We start from the raw sequence: 24,657 nt of genomic DNA on the forward strand, positions 1-24,657 counted from the left end.
TCAGCTTCACCAGGTTTTCCCCGTCAGCGAGCAGAAGCTCAGAACCTGGAATATGGCATTGCTAGGCTCAGCTTGCGGGCAGCACCTTGTCTGAGTAGATGAGTAAGAACAAAGATCAAGCGAGTTTAACTTTCCACCAATCACATCTATCTGGAAATAGAATAGTTTTTTTAAAATCTAAAACAGTTTTGTTTATAAAAATGAAAGGCAAGCATTAATTTTCTGACCCAAAATATGTTTCGAGAAATGCCTTAATTCTTGCTGTTTTTTTTTCAGGTAGACCAATAAATTACAAAGATAAGTATTTTACACAAATGCTAAATAAATACATAAATACATATATAAATTAACTGTGGATATCCTAAACATAGAACAGTTCTTTTTTGGATTGATTGATGAACGAGCTCGCAAGAGCATCATCACTATATGGAAATCCACCAGAACATTCAGCTTTACCAATAATTATGCAGTAACCAGCTCTGACGGCATCCTGTAAATTATTTCAAGCATATGAAATATCTGAGGAAAGGCCGCCAGCATAGCCCCAGCCTCATTCCTTATTTCCTGACCTCTCTGTTCACCTAGTTTTCTCATGAATGAACCAATGAATAAATGATGTAGCACAGACTTCCTGAAACAAAGTGTGGTAGTGTTGAAAAGTTCAAAAGCAGCTTCCTCCACTTCAGTGCACCCTGTGTGGCGATGGCCTGGGAGCTGCCACTTCAGCCTTGAACCTGCCACCCCGATAGGGCTTGGGCCTTCCCACTCAAGCGACACCAGTAACCAAGTTCCCACATCTGTCTCACCACAGATACCCAAGGTCTGAATGGGCACATAGGGTAGGTGGCTTCTGCAGAACACGAGTCCTACTGATGGGACGAGGTTTGGAGTGCATGTAGGCTGGTGACAGATGACTCTGGTGCTGCCTGGTGGGGTGGATGCAGAAATGGGGCAGAGAGTATGGACTTTCAAAGATGATAAGGAACTTGCTCATCAAGAGCGGAGGTATGTGGCCCGGGAAAAAGGCCATCAGGGAAGCCATCACTGCAATGAGTTCCGGTGCAACATTCCACAGGACGTGCAGTCTGCAAGGAAGCAATGCTGTCGGGTATAGTAACTGGATACAGGCTGACAACATTGAAGGCCATTGCTTTCCTTGATAAAGTGCCATCATGTGCATAGCTCAAGTCCTTCTCCCTCAGACTTTGCGTCCGCACTGCATGGGAGAACCATTGTGGGCTCATCAGTGTCTGTAATCAGTACAATGTCATTATTCTTGTTTATAGGCAATCCTTAAGGACATACGCTGATCCTTCGTCTCCATTAATGATAACACCCAAAGGATCCTGAGGTTATCCCTTCAAATCATGAAATCAGCTATGGGTTCTCTCGGTTGCTAGAAGCAAGGCCGAAATGGTGCCAGAACACTACTTTCCTTAGGAAGAGTCTCTATGAACTGCTTATAGTGACTTCTTGGAGGAACCCCAGAAAAACCACTATTGATGTAAAACGATGCTGCTACCCTCCAATTAGCACCAAGACGAAGCCTGAGATACGGTAACCAAAGCAGAAAAGGGTGGCGCTTCTTCACACTGGCAGCTACAACTCCCTCTGGAATTTTCCTAGAACCTGTCTTTGAATTCAACATCTGCCAGTGTCAGAGTGCTGAACTCCAGGTGGAACCCCTTCTGTGTTTCTGTATGGGGTGCCAGTGGGGAAAACACCCCAATGTCAGTGATTAATTTGCCAAGAATATGTTGTCCTGGCCAGAGGTCACTGTTACAGTCTATATGATCAAAGGGAAAATCCAGTGGATTGTGCAGAAAACCTGACTCTTTGCTTGCCGTGGTGATCAAGAGGTTGTTCTGATTCCTTTCTCCAGTTAAGTATATGTCCGCGTGAACCAATGTTTCTGTCGAGTGATTAGATCCACCCTGCTGCTTTGATTCCTGCTTTAAGTATCCACATGGTGGAGAAGAGCCTAACTCTGGCTCTACATCTACTGTGCAATCTCTTTGTAAAGTGCCTGATAAAACTGAAACACATTGTCCATTCATTGGCTCACAATTAGTCCCATTTTGCCTCGTCCCATCCATGCCTTTGGATTGTTGCAGGTAACCATTGCATGCGGCATGCCCTACATTCAAGTCAATTCCTTCCATGTTAATCCCACAACTGACACCATTAGGACACACAACACTATTCTGCACTTTGTCTTGCCCACTGTTCACAATATCCAAAAGGCTCTTATTCCTTTTAGCACAATGAGATAAATCCTGAGAATGATGTTGCACGCTTATGCCACTGTCTTCTTGTATTCTCATGCTCTCGCTCATTACATCAAGTTGCTTTCGGTAGCCTTGACTACCCATGCAAGTGAGTTGACTTGAGCTGAAGATGGTCCCCCTTGTACAGATGCCACTGTCTGTGCCAGTCCAGCTGTTCTCTGAACACTGAGGCATTACCGGGGAATGCGCTGGGTCATCGAAAGTGGGAGTGAGGGATCGGCTCTCGCTCTCCAGCGATATCTTGTCACTGCCGAAGCCACTGTCGGTGCTCAGTCGAACCGTGGAGTTCTTTTGGTCCATGGATAGCCTCTTCATACACTCTTCATCCAAACACACCACAACGTCATTAATCCACGGAGGGGGCTGCCACTGCTCCATCCAGAAAGAGCTAGCTTTGATGGGCAATTTCTGGAAACAAAAAGAAATGAACCCAGAATTAGCATGTGAAAATAATTCCAGTCACTTTTCAAACAAATACATCTAGTACAGACAACTTTGAACATCAGGTTCATTACAGCACATTAAGATGCAATTGCTCATACTGTGGGAAGCGTCATCATATCGGCGCACATGTAACAGGTACTTCTGACCTCCATCCATCAGTACCACAGGGTACCTCATCTGACTTCTGGCTACCCGACTAACACACCCTGCCGCCTTCCTTAAGGAGCCATGCACAGGGAGGCCAATATTATTGGCAGAGGGGCGCTGTATAGGACCAATGTCCATTACATAGGAGATGGGTTTTACTCTTGAGTTTCAGAGCTGGGGTTTGCTTTCAGTGGGGGAAGTTGCTTCTGTCCAAGAACGATGTGGCTGAGGGCGGGGGCCATTATAAACACTGCAGGGCATTACTATAATGTTGAAGCTCTTGCTCTGTCCCCCTTTCTGGAACCCAACAACACAAAGAAAGACTGGCCAATAGCGAAATGAAATGTCAAACTCGAATTCAAAAGTACGAGAGGGCTGGGTCCGAATCAGTTGCAACTGGGGCACAGCTGACACGTTATTAACTCTGCCTCCTTCCCAAAAATATTCTGATTGCTGCACAGGGCAGACCCACTCTGAAAGAACACACCCGTGCGTGCACATTACCGAATGACCAACAACGCCAACTAGCTGCAGCAGGAAAGCTTCAGTGGAACAAACAAATCGACAATCCGACATCTCGTGTTCGTTGCGAGCCTCCTTACCCGGCCTAAAGCCACACACATGCTGTTACACGAAAAACTTGAAGCTGGCTGTTCAAGCCCCCCCCACCCCCTAGACAACGCGCCAGAGGCCGCTTTCGCTTTCAGTTAGGGACCAGGCTAGGGTTTCCCAGCATCCATTGTGCAGCTACAGCCACCCCACTTCTGATTGAACCGGAAGCTCTTGGAAGGTTCATCGAGTCCAAAGCGGCTTACATGTGTGATGATCATCCAATGAGAGCTGGGAGCATCCCACGCTCTGCTGGAGAACAAAGGCATCAGCTGCCAGTAAGCGGCAGGTCTGGCTCACAACACGACCTGGAAGCACATTTCAGAAGGGCTTCCGCTGCCCACGGCAAGCTAGCTCTCAGGATATGGGATCGGATGTGCGCCAGCATTCTTGGGACATCTGCCAAGCACGGTCACTGGATGCAGATGCAATCCAGACAGAAACCAGACAGCAGATGTCTGGGTGCCAGCCAGAGGCCTTTCCTGCTCGTTATTTGGCACCAGCGCCAGATTTTAGATTCTAAAGGTTCAAAGATTGTAGTGTCAGCCCCCATCCTCCCTCCCTGGGATGGGGAGAGACCTGTGGGGTGATATATTTAGCCATTGCACCTTTTGCAGTAACTGGCAGAAGGTTGCCTGGTCATCTTTTACTAGAAGGATGAAAGGCAGGTCAACTGGTTCACCTTTTATCCTTCCTTGATGAAAGAATGGCCAATGGTCACACTTTTAGAATTTTGGGAGCTGTATTTCATCCCTTTGGGAAAAGCATGAGGGCAAATATTTCGCTTTTCATCCTTTTGTAAGGTGATGAGAGGCGAGTCAGTGGTCCGAAGGGTTTGATTCCCAGAGTTTCTGAAAATGTTCAGTCTCTCCAACTTCCATGAGTGCTCACTGACTGGCGCCCCCTTTCAGTTGGCTATGAAAGAAGACACGGCGCTGCATCGCCCTCCCTCTATTGTGACCCCTGCACGTTCTTCCCCATCCTCTGCTTTATCCCATGACCCCTTTATTGTAATGGCCACTAAGGTCTGGATAGCCCGTGCGGGGGGCACAATACGCCCATTTCTGGACAAGCCGGGGTGCTTTGAGACCTACTACGGTGGTAATTTGGCATAGTAGGACATCTTTGCAATGTAATATTAAAAAATTCGGCCTTTTTTTATGCTTCACCCATGCGATGCAAACAACCTTTTCATTATTTATGATTCATTGTGCGCTAAAAGCAATCTACACGTGTTCTAATGCCCCTTTTATACACATTCCTAAACACAGTGGCACAGAGTTAATGCCGGGTTAGTATGTTTATATCGCATCAGTTGAACTATGGAGTCAAAACTAGCTCCTGGTAGCTGTTGGTGTCAAGCTAACAAGGCTGTTCTAGGCTACAAGCAGCAGCTAAATAGCTCAGAGCTCCTGGCAATGTCATACTCTGCGACCCTACTGCCGTGGCAGGTTGGGTTGGTCACCTGGCATGGGGCGGCAGAAGCAGGATTCAATTCTCTTAGAGCCCCCCACCCAAAGTAGAAATCCATCTCTTAATTGATCTACATTGCCCCTCGCCCCACTTCTTCACAAGTGGTTGGCCCCCATCGAACCCCAGTAAGAGACATCAATTTCCTCCAGGAACCAGAATGCATGGGGGCCAGACTCGCACCAGACAGGTCAGATTCAGAAGCCACACATTATATGTAGGCTAGGACCCATCCTCCACCTCACCCACTCCCTGTAGCAACCTGCTCCAGGTTAGGCTCTGGGCTGGGAATAGCCTTTTAAGTAGCCTGCTTTGAAGGCTAAAGGGGGCCTTCAAAAAGGCCTGTCACAGCCAGGCTTGCAGCTGGCCTGAATAATGGGCTGTTCAGTCGTATAGTGCGCAGAGCCTGTTGTCCACACGACAACAGGATTTTCAGATCGTCTTTTCACACCCCAATACCCCTAAAGACCTGCTGGTCAGGTGCCTCTCCGTTAGGGCATTAATAGCTCCTTCATGTCCTATCAGGACACAGACACAACATGGCATTACACGTGGGCAGCAGGGCCACTAACAATGAATCGGTCAATGCCTGGGCGCTGCCCTTGTAACTGGTTTAAGGCAGACTCTCCAGGCACCCTCAAATCCACTCTGCACTGAACCCACAAAAGATCAAACACAGGAAGGGCGTTTAATGAATTTAATAGTACTCATGACGTACTAGTGTTTCCGGAGTTTTCATTGGTCTCTTAATGTACAAGCAGACGAAGATGTTCCCAAACACCAGGAGCATGCACAGCACCGTGATACAGGAGAATGTGGCCAGCACGATCACCCCGATACGCTCTGCAAAGGAACAAGGCACAACAGTTTTAGGCTTCCCTTCAGCACTGGCAATTATCAGGCATTCCATCAAGCATGCACAACAGTCATATAGCCAATGTATAATGGTGAATGTGAAAATATATATATGCATATACATATTTGACATGATAGGTTATTTACAACGCGCTTAATACCCACAGGTTTCTAAGCACGGGCCTGGGGATTGAACCTGTGTTGCTCCATGTCGTCTTGCTTCCAAGGTGAGCACGTTTCCCCTGAGCTATCCTCCTGAGACAATTCATAATATATATCTATATGGCAGGAGACACCTGTACCCTTCCATATGCAGTTTAGATTTTGCTCTGACATTATACTGCAGCTCTACCCTGAGGTATGAGATTTTCTTCTCACGGTTTGCCATAATGTCTCCTATTCTTTTCAATGGGTGCATGCAGTGCGTCAACATATGCATACGGCTGGACTGTCGAGATGGGCGGAGCCTCCACGTTGGCCAACAGAGATCTTCATCTAGATGAAGTACCAATTCTGCCCTAGATGTTTGATGTATGTATGAGTTTGGCATTGCAGAACTGTTTTTATAATACACATTTATACACACACATACACAAAACCAGAAGTACAAAGTCCACAGACACCTAAATAACCAGGGGGTGGGAGGGTCCTTCGATCATACCCAGTGAGCTGTCCTTGTACCAAGTTCCTAAAGTGTTAAAAACTCTATGCAGAATATGTCTAAAAATAGGTGCTGTTATTACCTACTTTAATGGTACCCAAGTTACTAATCGTGGAAGGATGAATGCCCGAGTCAGCCCTTCTGGGATCTGATTTGAACCTGTGTCTGCATCAGAGGTGAGCGAGTAACTCACTGAGCTACATTGTCAGATCATTATGTATTCTTTTACAACGACCAGACCCACGGAGACAGAGTGACCTTCACCTCCATGCATACTTTGTGTTCAGAATGAGACTGGGCATCCTCAATTAGACCCTATACGGATCCTACCCCAAGCAATTTGCCGTTTGGTAGCGCAGGCTCAGTATGCAAGGCTTCCCTTGGAAATGTGGATGGGTAAAAGACAAGTATATTCCAATACAATACAATCAGTTTGAAATGCAATAATAAAAACATAGCAAACTATGGCAAAAAAAGCACATTTTATATTCAACACTAAATCTCTTTTGCCAGGACGATATGAGTCCAAGAGATTTGGCAGTTCAGGGGAAACTATAAAAGTATTTCTGAGATAGCTAAAATCCAAGAATCAAAATCTATCTTTGTGTAGGTTATTTTTCCCGGGCATTTGGCTGGTGAAAGAAATGTATTGTGAGCCTAAAAAGGTTTTTTCAGGTCCAGCTGCTGACAGATACAACATAACATCTGGGTCAGTGTTTCCTGCTCGCAAATAGGGGCATTCGTGTGCAACGGGTGTCATTTGTGTTTTACTGCCCGTTCCAAAGAAGCACAGAATTTGGTCCACCAGAGGCTACTCTTGCTAGACACCCCCCTTGCCCTAATCTCCTTCACCAAAATCTTCATTTCCTGATGGATGATTCCCAATGGACTTGGTACGGGCCTATTCTGTCACCCCAAAACCCTTTAAGTGTGCCTGGTCCCCAGTGGCGTGTCTAGACTCATTTGACTGTGGGTGCCCAAGTGTGGCACTGACTTACGGAGGGTTGTCATGAAGTACGAGTGCACACACACACACACACACATAATGATCATAGTTGTGGATAATGGGGTTGCACCTAGGATGGCCATTCAGATTCCAGGGGTAGCACGTGCCACCGCAGGCCACTCCCTGGACACGCCACTGCTGGTCCTGTTGGAGTCTCAAACCTTGCTCCGCATTTTTATCTTCAAGAGTAGACTCTTGGAGTCCTTTTATGTTCTCACGGAAGAGGAATCACACAGCCCCGGCAACATTCTGCAGTGAGGTTTGCAGCTTGGCCTGGGTCAGACTTCCCATGACAGTGAAGGCCACAGAAAGATGATCTAGGCACAGGAACTAGCCAAGTCCTGATCTCAAATCCAGGCTCAACCCTTATACAGAGGTCTCCAGACAGAGGTGCACTGCCTGCAGACTTCCCTCACTGCAGAGCTTAGCATACCTGCCGGACCCCTAGAAAAGATGAAATCACCTGGTCTGCCCCAGGTAGCGAGGCAGGTAAATCTGGAGCGGGACCCTTTCTGCCACCTTGGTCCGTGGAGAGAAGCACGAACCAAAAGAAGGAAAGAACTGACGCAAAGTCCACCATGATGGGGAGTATTCCATCTGCTATACCATTCGAAGCCCAAGTCTGTTCTTCTTCACCGTCAGCAAGTAGACCAGTTGAGGTGACCCTGAACGACCAGGGACTGAGTCAGACTATCCTGGTTCGGTCCAGGATTCCGAGTGGGGAGCCACGCAAGCACGAGAAGAAGGCGGCAAAGAGCTAGTCAACAGCAAATGCTAAAACTACCACCTCGAGTGTTACTTTGTGGTGTTGCAACAATGACACATCATTTTTGAGGTTTCCTGGGCCCACATGTAACACAAAGTGCCACCGTCTTGACCCAGATCAGACACTGACGACACACCAGAGGGAATCCAGCCCCAGCACCCTTCACCCTACCGCGACTTCCAGAGAACTGCTGCAAGCTCCTGCCTCCACATTCTGATGTGCTGCCACTCTGCCACAGGTTGGAGGTCAGGACTCTGGAAGGCCCAAGACTCTCCTGACCGGCCCAGTCCTGCTGACCGTAACCCCTTCTGTCCTGACACCGGTGGGGGCCTACTTCATGCAATCGCTGCGTTCAGCAGCAAGCTCGCCGATGGTAGCACGAAAGATGGGGTGGAGGGACATCACCTCCACTTCAGCAAGAGGCAAAAGATGTCCCTCTTCAAAATCACTCCTAATCTAAACGGCCCCAATTGCCGCCAGCTAGCTTGGGCCTCCTCCTACTGTTAAGGACCTCCCGCTTCCCAGGATCTCCAACCTCTCTGTGTTGCTTCTTCGCCGGCCTCATCCTCTGCTTTTTCCTGAGCTAGCCTTCCGTTCCTTGCTTAGCCCACTTTTTACAGCTAGTGCTTCTGCTGCTCCTCCTTTCCTTCCTCATTCCTGAGACATAAGCATTCTCCAACTTCAAAATCATGTTTAAAAAGTACTTGCACATTGCCCCCCCCCCGACTCATCCCAGAACCTCTGTTCTCTGCTACCCCTGCTTTCTAAGTCTAAACCCTTGGGTGTGACCCCTTTGTGCTGAGCTCTGTCGCTTGCCAGCTGGATTCACACTTTATAAATCCCTTCCTTCCATGCATACTCCCCAGCATTCATTTCCATGGCACTTATTAGTTTATTGAAATACTTGTTATGCACTTAGACCGCTGCAATTCTTGCCCCCTCTTTTGTTGCCCTCCTTGACCAGAAAGCTTCCAGGGTATGGGATAGATAATTTGCCTGCCCCACCTTCTCCTTCATTTGAAACGTTACGAAGCAGATGCGTCCGCAGTTAGCGCTTTACAAACCAGAAATAAATAAATAAAATGAAAAGCAGGGATGTGACTTACACACAAATAGGTCTGGTACTTCAGGGATCTTTGGGCAGTATATCTATTTCCTCGTCATGAAAAACCATGAGAGTCCCCTTGATTGGCCTATGGGCCTCATTACAAGCTTGGTGGTAAATCCGCCCAGATAACACCAAACTGTATTACCGTTACCGCCAATTGGTCCGGCAGTAACACCACTGGAGAACAGGTGACGGTGTAAATCTCTTTTTTTTTTTGGAGTCCATAGGACTCAATGGATCTTTTTTGCTGGAATTATGGCAGCAGTAATTCCACCATGGTAATTCCACCCGAATTTGTCGGAAAGCTGGTGGCTTTACCTCCAGCTCATGGCTGGATGTGAATCGTCAAACTTTCTGCCAAACCTATAGTTGGGTGGGTGGTACGGTAATGCAGCTGTATACAGTAAAACCACTGCATTTAACCTGCACCGCCCAACTTGTAATGAGGCCCTGTCTGTTTTTTCAGTTTGGCGTTAAGTCACATCCTGTATCGGCTAGAGTGGAAGCTTGACGTCTCCTTCCAGTGGTGAAGTCCCTGCTCAGAAAGACAGATGCGCAGCACAAGGTTCCGGAGTTTCAACCACAAGAGGAGAAGAGAAACAGTGTGTCACAGAAGGGGCCGGCGATACTTCCATAGCTGCAATCCTTCCATAAATGCTGGCGCAAGAGGCAAAACCCACAGGCGTTTTGCCCCAGTCGGGTGAAATCTGCAGAATGGCGCCTAATTACTCCTCACAAATAATAATAAAAAAAAAAAATAAAGGTGGTGAGGCCATAAATGAAAAGTGTATCATTACTGCCGCGGCATTTTACTGTATGCAGTGTTCCGGACATGATGACAGGAAGTATTCAAAGCATGTGAATCTATGAAATATCCAGCAATGGAGAAGTGTCTGTCTCACGGACATAATGACAAGGAACTTCATCTGGACATCAAACCAGACACTGATGGCATATAAAAGCCTTCTCTTCCCACCGGCCAAGTGAAATTGCCAAGCCCATCCTTTTCCATCTAGATAAGGCTATCAACACATGTCTAGTCTATCCATTTCCATCAAGGTAAGATCAGGCAAGCCAATCCTGTCTACTCCTTTCCATCAGGACAAGGCAAGCCAAGCCCATCCACTCTACCCATTACCATCATGATAAGGACAGCCAATTCCATCCCCTCCACCCACTCCCATATAGACAAGGACAGCCAATTCCATCCCCTCCACCCACTCCCCTATAGACAAGGACAGCCAATTCCATCCCCTCCACCCAATCCCATATAGACAAGGACAGCCAATTCCATCCCCTCCACCCATTCCCATCTAGAAAAGGACAGCCAATTCCATCCCGTCCACCCCTTCCCATCTATACAAGGACAGCCAATTCCATCCCCTCCACCCACTCCCATATAGACAAGGACAGCCAATTCCATCCCGTCCACCCAGTCCCATATAGACAAGGACAGCCAATTCCATCCCGTCCACCCATTTCTAATGAGATAAGAGCAGCCAAGTCCATCCCGTCCAACCATTTCCATCTAGACAAGGACAGCCAATTCCATCCCCTCCACCCACTCCCATATAGACAAGGACAGCCAATTCCATCCCGTCCACCCAGTCCCATATAGACAAGGACAGCCAATTCCATCCCGTCCACCCCTTCCCATCTATACAAGGACAGCCAATTCCATCCAGTCCACCCCTTCCCATCTATACAAGGACAGCCAATTCCATCCCGTCCACCCCTTCCCATCTAGAAAAGGACAGCCAATTCCATCCCGTCCACCCCTTCCCATCTATACAAGGACAGCCAATTCCATCCCCTCCACCCACTCCCATATAGACAAGGACAGCCAATTCCATCCCGTCCACCCAGTTCCATATAGACAAGGACAGCCAATTCCATCCCGTCCACCCATTTCTAATGAGACAAGAGCAGCCAAGTCCATCCCGTCCAACCATTTCCATCTAGACAAGGACAGCCAATTCCATCCCGTCCACCCAGTCCCATATAGACAAGGACAGCCAATTCCATCCCGTCCACCCATTTCTAATGAGATAAGAGCAGCCAAGTCCATCCCGTCCAACCATTTCCATCTAGACAAGGACAGCCAATTCCATCCCCTCCACCCACTCCCATATAGACAAGGACAGCCAATTCCATCCCGTCCACCCAGTCCCATATAGACAAGGACAGCCAATTCCATCCCGTCCACCCATTTCTAATGAGATAAGAGCAGCCAAGTCCATCCCGTCCAACCATTTCCATCTAGACAAGGACAGCCAATTCCATCCCCTCCACCCACTCCCATATAGACAAGGACAGCCAATTCCATCCCGTCCACCCAGTCCCATATAGACAAGGACAGCCAATTCCATCCCGTCCACCCAGTCCCATATAGACAAGGACAGCCAATTCCATCCCGTCCACCCATTTCTAATGAGATAAGAGCAGCCAAGTCCATCCCGTCCAACCATTTCCATCTAGACAAGGACAGCCAATTCCATCCCCTCCACCCACTCCCATATAGACAAGGACAGCCAATTCCATCCCGTCCACCCACTCCCATATAGACAAGGACAGCCAATTCCATCCCGTCCACCCCTTCCCATCTAGAAAAGGACAGCCTATTCCATCCAGTCCATCCATTTCTAATGAGATAAGAGCAGCCAAGTCCATCCCGTCCAACCATATCCATCTAGACAAGGACAGCCAATTCCATCCCCTCCACCCACTCCCATATAGACAAGGACAGCCAATTCCATCCCGTCCACCCACTCCCATATAGACAAGGACAGCCAATTCCATCCCGTCCACCCCTTCCCATCTAGAAAAGGACAGCCAATTCCATCCCTTCCACCCATTTCTAATGAGATAAGAGCAGCCAAGTCCATCCCGTCCAACCATTTCCATCTAGACAAGGACAGCCAATTCCATCCCCTCCACCCACTCCCATATAGACAAGGACAGCCAATTCCATCCCGTCCACCCAGTCCCATATAGACAAGGACAGCCAATTCCATCCCGTCCACCCACTCCCATATAGACAAGGACAGCCAATTCCATCCCGTCCACCCAGTCCCATATAGACAAGGACAGCCAATTCCATCCCGTCCACCCATTTCTAATGAGATAATGAGATAAGAGCAGCCAAGTCCATCCCGTCCAACCATTTCCATCTAGACAAGGACAGCCAATTCCATCCCCTCCACCCACTCCCATATAGACAAGGACAGCCAATTCCATCCCGTCCACCCAGTCCCATATAGACAAGGACAGCCAATTCCATCCCGTCCACCCAGTCCCATATAGACAAGGACAGCCAATTCCATCCCGTCCACCCATTTCTAATGAGATAAGAGCAGCCAAGTCCATCCCGTCCAACCATTTCCATCTAGACAAGGACAGCCAATTCCATCCCCTCCACCCACTCCCATATAGACAAGGACAGCCAATTCCATCCCGTCCACCCACTCCCATATAGACAAGGACAGCCAATTCCATCCCGTCCACCCCTTCCCATCTAGAAAAGGACAGCCAATTCCATCCCGTCCACCCATTTCTAATGAGATAAGAGCAGCCAAGTCCATCCCGTCCAACCATTTCCATCTAGACAAGGACAGCCAATTCCATCCCCTCCACCCACTCCCATATAGACAAGGACAGCCAATTCCATCCCGTCCACCCAGTCCCATATAGACAAGGACAGCCAATTCCATCCCGTCCACCCACTCCCATATAGACAAGGACAGCCAATTCCATCCCGTCCACCCAGTCCCATATAGACAAGGACAGCCAATTCCATCCCGTCCACCCATTTCTAATGAGATAATGAGATAAGAGCAGCCAAGTCCATCCCGTCCAACCATTTCCATCTAGACAAGGACAGCCAATTCCATCCCCTCCACCCACTCCCATATAGACAAGGACAGCCAATTCCATCCCGTCCACCCAGTCCCATATAGACAAGGACAGCCAATTCCATCCCGTCCACCCAGTCCCATATAGACAAGGACAGCCAATTCCATCCCGTCCACCCATTTCTAATGAGACAAGAGCAGCCAAGTCCATCCCGTCCAACCATTTCCATCTAGACAAGGACAGCCAATTCCATCCCCTCCACCCACTCCCATATAGACAAGGACAGCCAATTCCATCCCGTCCACCCACTCCCATATAGACAAGGACAGCCAATTCCATCCCGTCCACCCCTTCCCATCTAGAAAAGGACAGCCAATTCCATCCCGTCCACCCATTTCTAATGAGATAAGAGCAGCCAAGTCCATCCCGTCCAACCATATCCATCTAGACAAGGACAGCCAATTCCATCCCCTCCACCCACTCCCATATAGACAAGGACAGCCAATTCCATCCCGTCCACCCACTCCCATATAGACAAGGACAGCCAATTCCATCCCGTCCACCCACTCCCATATAGACAAGGACAGCCAATTCCATCCCGTCCACCCCTTCCCATCTAGAAAAGGACAGCCAATTCCATCCCGTCCACCCATTTCTAATGAGATAAGAGCAGCCAAGTCCATCCCGTCCAACCATTTCCATCTAGACAAGGACAGCCAATTCCATCCCCTCCACCCACTCCCATATAGACAAGGACAGCCAATTCCATCCCGTCCACCCAGTCCCATATAGACAAGGACAGCCAATTCCATCCCGTCCACCCACTCCCATATAGACAAGGACAGCCAATTCCATCCCGTCCACCCAGTCCCATATAGACAAGGACAGCCAATTCCATCCCGTCCACCCATTTCTAATGAGATAATGAGATAAGAGCAGCCAAGTCCATCCCGTCCAACCATTTCCATCTAGACAAGGACAGCCAATTCCATCCCCTCCACCCACTCCCATATAGACAAGGACAGCCAATTCCATCCCGTCCACCCAGTCCCATATAGACAAGGACAGCCAATTCCATCCCGTCCACCCAGTCCCATATAGACAAGGACAGCCAATTCCATCCCGTCCACCCATTTCTAATGAGATAAGAGCAGCCAAGTCCATCCCGTCCAACCATTTCCATCTAGACAAGGACAGCCAATTCCATCCCCTCCACCCACTCCCATATAGACAACGACAGCCAATTCCATCCCGTCCACCCACTCCCATATAGACAAGGACAGCCAATTCCATCCCGTCCACCCCTTCCCATCTAGAAAAGGACAGCCAATTCCATCCCGTCCACCCCTTCCCATCTATACAAGGACAGCCAATTCCATCCCCTCCACCCACTCCCATATAGACAAGGACAGCCAATTCCATCCCGTCCACCCAGTCCCATATAGACAAGGACAGCCAATTCCATCCCGTCCACCCATTTCTAATGAGATAAGAGCAGCCAAGTCCATCCCGTCCAACCATTTCCATCTAGACAAGGACAGCCAATTCCATCCCCTCCACTCACTCCCATATAGACAAGGACAGCCAATTCCATCCCGTCCACCCAGTCCCATATAGACAAGGACAGCCAATTCCATCCCGTCCACCCCTTCCCATCTATACAAGGACAGCCAATTCCATCCCGTCCACGCCTTCCCATCTATACAAGGACAGCCAATTCCATCCCGTCCTCCCATTTCTAATGAGATAAGAGCAGCCAAGTCCATCCCGTCCACCCAGTTACATCACAAGCAGAGCAGCCAAGCCTATCCAGTCCACAGAAATGGGTAGACTGGTTGGGTTGGCTGTTCTTTGTGTAATGGAAATGGGCAGCAATATAGACTGCGTCACGCAACATAGCTTGTTTTCTTTGGTAAAGAAAAGACATCCAATTAAAATTCGCCAACTTACCTTCAGCCTGGAGAGACACGCATGCCTCTTCTGTGCTGTTCCCTGGGTTGGGCCTGGATGTGATGGCTGGGCGGACGGTTATGCAGTATTGCTCTCCCCAGGCCAGGCTGGACACATCAAAATGTTCAGACTCCTCATTCTGCGTAAACTAAAACACAAAAGGAAACAGGGCTTTAAAGCATTCACTGCCCTTGACCTCTGGGCATCGCTGGCACGAGTTGCAGGGGCACCCATTTCCATTCTGGCTAGATCCTATGGGAAGAAACTTGCTGAGCGCAAATAATCCTTCAACGAGGTGGGTTAGCGTAGACAAACTATATCTCTCTGCTGCCTGAAGGTCAGGTGTATTGGCATTGATGCCTCTGAAAAATTGGCAGGGCTGGGGTAAAGTCAGGCACGTGTTAAGTGTAAAGTTGATGTTTGCCTGACCCTGCCTCAACCCTACCAGCCAACCGCAACACCGGCCAGCAAAGGAGCGCGGCTCCATCTGATGGGTGTCAGCCGGAGCCGTGCAGAAGCCAGTCCCCAGTAAGCCAATAAATAAAGAGACTATAGGGGGGGAGGGGGCCTCAGAACTCCACTAACCCACCAGGTTTTTTTTAATAAAAAAAACATAAAGGTCACACAGAGGCCTTTTACTCTAACCCACTAGGGATGAAATCAGTATTTTAAAAGACCCTGCAGGCCTGAACAGTTCTAGTATCCGGGTACAGCAGTGTCCATGTTGAAAAGGGGAGGGGCTTACCAGCCTTTTCAAGCCCACCTAGGGGGAGGAGGAGGAGGAGGAAGAGGAATAATAATAATCCCCCGAGTGTGCGGGGCAGCAGACCATTAAGTAATTGGGAAGGTAGTAGAGAGAGGTAGTTGGGATAGTGGAGTGGCTCTGGTAGCCGTGTTAGTAGCAGGAGAATCAGCCGTGAGCGGGAGAATAAGGGTTAGCATTAGAGGAACAGAAGGAGGAGGGGAAGTAGTGTGCGTGGAAGGAGGGAAAAGAGATAGAGGAGTTGTTGGAGAGATAACTGCTAGTAAGAACAGGAGTGGGAGAAGAAGTAGGATGGAAGGGTGGAGGTGGAAAGGCAGAGTGAGAAATTGGAGGGGCAGTGACGTGGCGGGAGGAGGACAGTTAGAGGGTTCAGTTTAGTAAAGGGCCAGCAGCGTGAGGCTGTGAAATGTGTGAGCGTGATGCTGGGTGAAAGAAGACGCCATTCCCAATTTCCTGAGGGACTAACCAACGATAGGAGAGGGAAAGTTAGAAGTTCCCTAGGGAGACAGGTAGCCAGCGACAAAGGCAAACCACCCACTGTCAAAATTAGAAGAACAGATAGGTATTACTGGTCGGTAGTGATTAACAACCCAGTAAGGGGGGCCGGGAGGCTGGGAGGTGGGATCTAGGCCCGGAAAGTTTAGAGAGGAAAGGGTCGGACCTAGCACCAAAGTTCCCAGTCCATTAGGCACCGAGCAACCCAAAGAGGAAACAAATTAGCCATTCTGATGATTACATTTTTTAAATAAACATCCTTGGACTTTCCACAAGGGTCAGTGTGGTTATTTGTGGCCGGCCGCCCCGTCACACAAACTACCAGCCAGCCCTAAAAATGTCACTTTCACCACAATTCTTTGCATACAAACCGCACACCACTTCCTACTCGCCAAGAGTAAAATATCACTACCCATTGGCTAGTGGTGAGTGCAAATGTTGTGTCCTGCATGAATTTCTGTTGAAAGCCGAGTTGCTCTTTTAGATGCCTCCTTTGAGGTTCTCCAGTAGAGCCTCACAATGATTTTCGAGGTATCGAAAAAACAGGCAGCAAGGGTATTAGTGTCTGTGTTTCCCATCTGTCTGAATAATGGGGTGGATTTGCTGCAATCTCAAATGCTTTGGGAGTACAGGAATGAGTGGGAGTAGTGAGTTGCCCCTATGCATCCTCCTGCCCCCCCCCCGCCACATGGCATTAATATCAATAAAGCACCAGAGGGTTAGGACTCACCGTCAGGTTGTCTGAAGTCCGTCTGATGTGAACCTGGTAAACTCTGTTTTGTTTGAATATGTCCTCGTAGGTCCGGGTGATGTTCTTCCCCTGTAAGGAGGGAGTGTGGAGAACCACGCGGATGGTATTTCTCTCCACTTTCAGCGACATGTCTGGAGCAGGCAGCACGACTGCGGAAACAATCAAGGAAAGAAACCATGAGAGTTCTGTGGCGCGCCAGGGTATGCCAGATACAATGTTACTGTGTTGACATTTCAGGAGCAGCAGATCATGTCAGACTGATGACATATCAGGAGTAGCAGGCACATGAAGAAGTCAAAGTGGGAGGGAAATAAAGGGTATGGTGTTCCCTTCTCAGAAAAATCTCTCATCGTTGCCCTCCTTTATGTGACCTAGATGGAGTACCGTTCCAGGACCGTAGGAACGGCCACCTTTGTATTTATTTTTTAAATTTCCCCCTGCTGGGGAATCGAACCTAGGCCCTGCCAGTAACAATCCAGTGTCACGCCGCATTGCGCTATCTCACAGGCGCTGGTCTGGCTAGTTTATTTCAATGGACTGCTTGGGACATAAAGCCCATTCCCCAGCAGTCAAAAAGCCCAGCCCAGCAGCGATCTGCGAATTGCTGTAGGGGCAGGAGTGTTTGAAGGTATTGAGGGGGTAGACAAGGAGGGAGAGGTGGGTCACTGGCTTTAGTCCTGGGCATGTGCCTTAAGAGGTGTCCATGGTGATGATTGGAAGGGGAGGGTGCATATAACTGTATGGTCTAAGGTAGCCAAATTATGTGTTTAGCTTAATTGTGCAAGGTAGTCATACTCTGCATTTAACCTTATGGTGTAAGGTACCCATATTCGCATTTAGCCTAATTGTGTACTCTAGCCATACTGTGCATTTAATCTTACAGTGGAAGGTAGCCGTATTCTGCATTTAGCCAAATTGTGTACGGTAGCCATATTCTCTTTTGTGCAAAGCTGTGTGGGGTAGCCATATTCTGCATTTGGCCTAGCTCTGTGGAATGGCCATATTCTGCATTTGGCCTAGTTTTATGGTGCAGCCTTATTCTGAATTTAGCATAATTGTGTAAGATAGCCTTACTGTGCATTTAACCTTACAGTATAAGGTAGCCATATTATGCATTTAGCCTAATTTTGTACGGTAGCCATATTCCCTATTATGCCTAGCTGTGTGGGGTGGCCATATTCTGCATTTGGCCTAGTTGTATGGTGCAGCCTTATTCTGAGTTTTGGCCTAGTTGTGTAAGGTAGCCACATTCTGAATTTAGCCTAATTGTGTATGTTAGCCACATTCTGCATTGGGACTAGCTCTGTGGGATGGCCATACTCTGCATTTGGCCTAGTTCTATGGTGTAGCTTTATTCTGAGTTTTGGCATAATTATGTAAGGTAGCCACATTCTGAATTTAGCCTAATTGTGTATGGTAGCCACATTCTGCATTGGGACTAGCTCTGTTGAATGGCCATATTCTGCATTTGGCCTAGGTGTGTGGTGTAGCCTTACTGTGCGTTTTAGCCTAATTGTGTAAGGTAGCCATAATCTGTATTGGGACTAGCTCTGTGGAATGGCCATATTCTGCATTTGGCCTAGGTGTGTGGTGTAGCCTTACTGTGCGTTTTAGCCTAATTGTGTAAGGTAGCCATAATCTGTATTGGGACTAGCTCTGTGGAATGGCCATATTCTGCATTTTGGCCTAATTGTGTAAGGTAGCCACATTCTGAATTTAGCCTAATTGTGCAAGGCAGCCACATTCTGCAATTGGCCTAGTTTTATGGTGCAGCCTTATTCTGCATTTTGGCCTAGTTGTGTAAGGTAGCCACATTCTGAATTTAGCATAATTGTGTAAAGTAGCCATATTCTGCATTGGGACTAGCTCTGTGGAATGGCGACATTCTGCATTTGGCCTAGTTGTATGGTGCAGCCTTATTCTGAGTTTTGCTCTAATTGTGTAAATTGGCCTTACTCTGTATTTTGCCTAGCGGTGTGCAGTGGCCATATTCTGCATTTGGCCTAGTTGTGTGGTGTAGCCTTACTGTGTGTTTTGCCCTAATTGTGTAAGGTGGCCATATTCGGTGTTTGGCCTAGTTGTGTAAGGCAGCCACATTATGCATTTAGCCAAATTGTTTATGGTAGCCATATTCTGCATTGGGACTAGCTCTGTTGAATGGCCATATTCTGCGTTTGGCCTAGTTGTGTGGTGTAGCCTTACTGTGCGCTTTGGCCTAATTGTGTAAGGTGGCCATATTTGGTGTTTGGCCTAGTTGTGTAAGGCAGCCACATTCTGTATTTTGCCTAGCGGTGTGCAGTGGCCATATTCTGCATTTGGCCTATTTGTGTGGTGTAGCCTCATTGTGTCAGGTAGCCATATATTGCATAAGGTGTTTTCCAAAATCAATCCCTCATTGTCTGTCCATGCATGTTTGGTCCTGCTCCCCAAGTAAATCTAGTTGTTTCCTAACTCTGGTCTCATGACGTCCTCCTATGCATTTTAGGCCCTGCTCTCCCTTTGAATCTATGTGAATCACTGTTCTTTCTACATAGACGGAACCCGGAATGTAGACATTGTTGTTTGTACAGCCAACCCATTTCTCCTCTTGCACACCATACCTTTATAATTTAGCGGAAGCCACAGGCTCCATCCACACACCCTGCACTCATCTATAACAAAAAAACTGCACAAGACCACTGCCATATAAATGAAGCTACCTTTAACACAAAGAAATCGAGCTGTAGCTTCCCACATAATTCTCTTTCTCCTTAAATGCAATCCACCAGGTTTAGTTCATAGTTTACCTCCGCTGCGTCCATCCACACGCCATTCAGACATGGGTGACAAACAGGTTCTTGGCCGCCCTCACATAACTTTAATGGCTGAAATGCACACACGCATAATAGCACCTCCCAATTCTCCCAAATGTGTGCTCTGGTCTCTCCACGGGCATTCAACCAATATATCCCAACTGTCGGAAGCCTAGAACACCACAGTGACGATATTGTGCCAAATGTTCACATTACCAAAGGGAAACCCATTGTGGTGTGGCAATGCTGCAGCATTTGTGTAACCTGCAATTATATGTCCAGCTCACAGGATTAGTGTAGTACGAAGAGTATTTTAGCACATTATCACAAAGCAGTAATGCGGGTACACGTCAGAGGTCTTGCACTCGTCCTACCTTGTTGAAGGCTGAATCGGGTGGTTCTGGTCCAGTTTGAAGTCTGGTTTCCGGACACAGCTCGGACTCTGCCATACCAGCCCTGGGTTAGGGGCAGGGTTTCCATTGTGAGGTCGCACCAATGGTTGGCAATACCCTTGCAGTTCGCTGCATGTGTCCATGGTGTGCTTCTGGTTGCATACCTGCAGGAAAAAGGCAAAACCACACTTTGAAGCCTGATGCAAGACTGCAATCTGATTGCCCCATAGTTATCTCAGGCACTATAGTCCTGTGGTAGTTTTCTCATGCACTATAGTCCTGTGGTAGTTATCTCACGCATTAGAGTCCTGTGGTAGTTATCTCATGCACTATAGTCCTGTAGTAGTTATCTCAGGCACTATAATCCTGTGGTAGTTATCTCACACACTATAGTCCTGTGGTAGTTATCTCAGGCAGTATAGTCCTGTGGGAGTTATCTCACGCATTATAGTCCTGTGGTAGTTATCTCAGGCACTATAGTCCTGTTATCTCACGCATTAAAGTCCTGTGGTAGTTATCTCATGCACTATAGTCCTGTGGTAGTTATCTCAGGCACTATAGTCCTGTGGTAGTTATCTCACGCATTAAAGTCCTGTGGTAGTTATCTCATGCACTATAGTCCTGTGGTAGTTTTCTCATGCACTATAGTCCTGTGGTAGTTATCTCAGGCAGTATAGTCCTGTGGGAGTTATCTCACGCATTATAGTCCTGTGGTAGTTATCTCAGGCACTATAGTCCTGTGGTAGTTTTCTCATGCACTATAGTCCTGTGGTAGTTATCTCACGCATTAGAGTCCTGTGGTAGTTATCTCATGCACTATAGTCCTGTGGTAGTTATCTCAGGCACTATAGTCCTGTGGTAGTTATCTCACGCACTATAGTCCTGTGGTAGTTATCTCATGCACTATAGTCCTGTGGTAGGAGTTTGCAGTGTGGGACAAACAGTGGTCGAAGTGTACGAAAATAAGTAGTGGAACTATATTCCTGCTGGCCTGCCCCTGCTCCCTACAAACCCCATCTCCACGCCCCCTCCCATGCGCAATCCAAACCCCACACAAACACACCTGCTGTTTAAGGGAATGTTCAGTGCAGTGCACTGAAGTGCACGTTTAAACTTCTTCCTACACTTTTATTTTAAAAGTAAACACTTCTGGAATGGTTTCTTTTTAAAATAAAAGTATAGGAACAGTAAAACTTAAAAACAAAAAGTAGAGGAGCACCGCTCACAACCGCTCCCGCCCCTATCGACCACTGGGGACAAACCTTATTTTGGGGATTTGTGCATGTCCTGTACTCCGGATAGAACTGTTCCCCCGAACAGCGCTGGAAATTGAAAAGAAATACTGTGGGGACCCACCTCCTATGGGTGTAAGGTGGAGGGGGATTGGCTAGAGTGATGCATGCAGGGTTAGGTGTGGAGTCATGGCAGGCCACTGACAGGTTTTTTAAATGTGTAAAAAATGACACTGGGCTAAAATAACACTCCGTCCTATAGTGATGACTTGGAATGGGCACAAATCACATACTAAATCTATATCACAATGTGTAAAGTAACATGATAACATGTTGAGCAAAAACAGTAGGATTCTAGCTTTATTTTCCAGTCCTGAATAGAAGCCAAAATGACCAGCATGTCAAGTAATGTGTGTCTAAAAAAGTGCCTTCTCTGAAAGAAAATGAATGATACAATTATCTGCTTTTAACCGTTGCTTTACAAAGCATACCACTGTATGCACCACTCCCATTTCTAATCACCCAACATCCGCACCTTGTAAGGGACATGCCATGGAACCTGGCCATCCCCCATGACCCAGTGTCTGCTGTGTCTGGAGTCCTCTAATGTTAAAGACATTTTAATGTGCTTAAATGAAAAACAAAAAAGACAAACCAGAGCAGAGGTCTTCTGAACTCAGAAGTTAGTCTCCAAGCGCTGGGAGCAGCGGAATCGCTTCAGGCGCAGTGATGTATGGTGACTAGGCATTGGCCATTGGTTTCCGTAAATGAAGTGATGCTACAATCCCATCACCCCAATTATGTCACAGGAAGTTGTGCCCCCATGACCTTTGACTGTTTCCTGACCCACGTCTGACAGCAGGGATTTGTATGATTTTTTTAAAATGTGTTTTAAGGCATTCTTTATTGAAAAGTAAGTATCTTCTGCCCATCACTCAAGGTCTATACATTCTAGGCCATCTTATCAATTAGCAAATTCAATTTGATACCTCTTTCTGACCGTGAACCCATCGCCTCCCACAAATAAAGAATGCACAGGGTGCCCAAACCCCGACAGTCAATCACCCCTGAAGACCCACCAGCGCAAGACATGGGAAGATTGGCTACAGGCCCTGGGGGGCAGGAGCAGCGCCACTCCACAAATAAGAGGGCACTTCTGCAAATGATGACACTCCGATTCCTCCAGAGCCTTCAAACTGAGCATAATGTATTTTTTTGATGCAGGACTGAGTAGGCCACACCAGGATACAGACCCATGACCTGAGGTTACACAGTCTCGGCAGGATAGCTCAGCGGCAACGTGCTCGCCTTGGAAACAAGAGGATAAGGAGCAACACAGGTTTGATCCCTGGGTCTGCGCTTAGGAACCGCTGGGTATTAAGTGCATTATAAATAACCTATCACTGCAGCAGGCACGTGACCCACTAGTACATCTTTAAAGCATTTGGCTCAGCAATTATCCCAATCTCTTTCCAGATCAATGTGTTCTTTTCTTCACCCCCACAACCACCAAGGAGCTTCTGTGTGACCACTGACACTTACTTTTTATATTCCACCTCATACAGGTCCCCAGTGGACTGGCTGTGGCCTGGCTCCCACTCCAGAACATGGTGAAAGAAGTCCAGACTAAAATGAACATTCCTGGGGCTGGGCAAACCTTCTCCTGTAGAGCAGGAAAACAAAGAAAACACAGAAATGAGGTCAGCTCAACATCCTAATGACATTTTTCATGGGAAAAGGGCTCGGTGTAGGTCCTGTGCCTGGCACAGCCTGGGGTCAGAGGGTGTCCAATGTTCAAAATTGAAGATGGTTGAGAATTATCAATGTGGTGGGCTTGGATATAAGTCACGGGGACCCACTGTGTGGAGTCTGCATGCAACTCAGGAGGGCAAAGCTTCCAAATGCAGGTGTATCTCGAGGGTAGCGAATGCTTGGATGTGACGGAGCGTGAGGGTGATTAATGTACTGAACTTAGAAGAACATGATACAACAGTCCTCAAACCCACTTACAACTCTCAAATATTCTGCTTACTTGCTCTAAACACAAAACTATATAAGACATACCTCTACTGCAACAAAGCATAAGACCATCACATGCCAGAACGAGCTACACACGCCACATAACACCAAACAAAAAACAAGCCGTCCACACAAACTAGACACACACCCACACACCTACCACAGCACAGCAACCACATTTCACAAACCAGCACACAGTGGCCATGTTTTCCGAAACTGAAGCTACCAACAGCACATCAAAGCTCCTGCGCTTTTCCCTCTCTATCCCACTAATAAAACCCCCCTGCAGCACTCCTTCCTTTTCAGATCTGCCAGAGCGCCAAGAGATGACGTAGGTGGCAGTAGTGCACGGTACAAGACCACATAATATAGAGTAACATAAAATCCTTTCAAATCTTACAGACAACACAAGAAAATGATCCCTTGGCAATGTTGGTATTGCCACCCAAATTAGAGGACCAGATTTGTTTGGCTTTTCAAGAATTAATCCCATGTTCGGCCATGCCGGTTTTGACGACCTGGTACACGTAAGGTATTATCGAATCTCCTCAGTGGGCTTGCAACCCACTGAGCAATGTCACCACTGCTGAATGGAGGGTGCTGCTCCTTCTGCTTCTTCTGGATGTTCGACTGTTATCATTGACCAAAGCATGCTAGAATTTAAAGGCAACTAATAATGTGCTTCTGGTGTTTCACCAAAGATTTTTGGGAGAAGGTTTAACAAACCTCTGCCTACTTTGTTCAGAATGGATTATGTTATGTGAAAGGTTCTTATCCTGCGCACTGTCACCACCTGCGTGGTCCTTTGCCGCTCTGGCGGATCTGTAAGGCAATAGGGCAAGGGGAGACAAGTTAGTAGGACTGAGCAGGAGAAAGAGCAAGGGTGCTGTGGTGTGCTGAGGCAGCTTCAGTTCGGTTTACACCGTTTTCTGAGCGCAGGTGTGTTTTTCTGTTGACAGCCATCATGTGCTGTTGTGCGAGGCTATGTGTGGTTTGTTTTGTTGTAGCGGCAACTAAAGAGAAAGTTGCAATGGGAGATGTGAGGATTTCCCACAGT

At 47.7% G+C, this 24,657-nt stretch overlaps 1 protein-coding gene across 1 annotated transcript in view; it reads right to left on the reverse strand.

The window, feature by feature from the left end:
- Window positions 1–1,517: 1,517 nt before the first annotated feature.
- Window positions 1,518–24,657, reverse strand: part of IL10RA (interleukin 10 receptor subunit alpha) — a 34,315-nt gene continuing 11,175 nt past the window's right edge. Inside the window, exons 2-7 of the mRNA XM_069614460.1 lie at window positions 23,124–23,244; window positions 20,332–20,513; window positions 17,145–17,314; window positions 15,157–15,304; window positions 5,677–5,801; window positions 1,518–2,696 (exon numbers count right to left, since the gene is read on the reverse strand). Of these exons, the coding sequence (XP_069470561.1) occupies window positions 1,623–2,696; window positions 5,677–5,801; window positions 15,157–15,304; window positions 17,145–17,314; window positions 20,332–20,513; window positions 23,124–23,244 (1,820 nt within the window). The 3' untranslated portion in view covers window positions 1,518–1,622. The remainder of the gene's footprint in view (window positions 2,697–5,676; window positions 5,802–15,156; window positions 15,305–17,144; window positions 17,315–20,331; window positions 20,514–23,123; window positions 23,245–24,657) is intronic.

Source organism: Ambystoma mexicanum, chromosome 9 (genome assembly GCF_040938575.1).
Source record: "Ambystoma mexicanum isolate Mex_15411 chromosome 9, UKY_AmexF1_1, whole genome shotgun sequence".
In the NCBI taxonomy this organism is placed as follows: Eukaryota; Metazoa; Chordata; class Amphibia; order Caudata; family Ambystomatidae; genus Ambystoma; species Ambystoma mexicanum.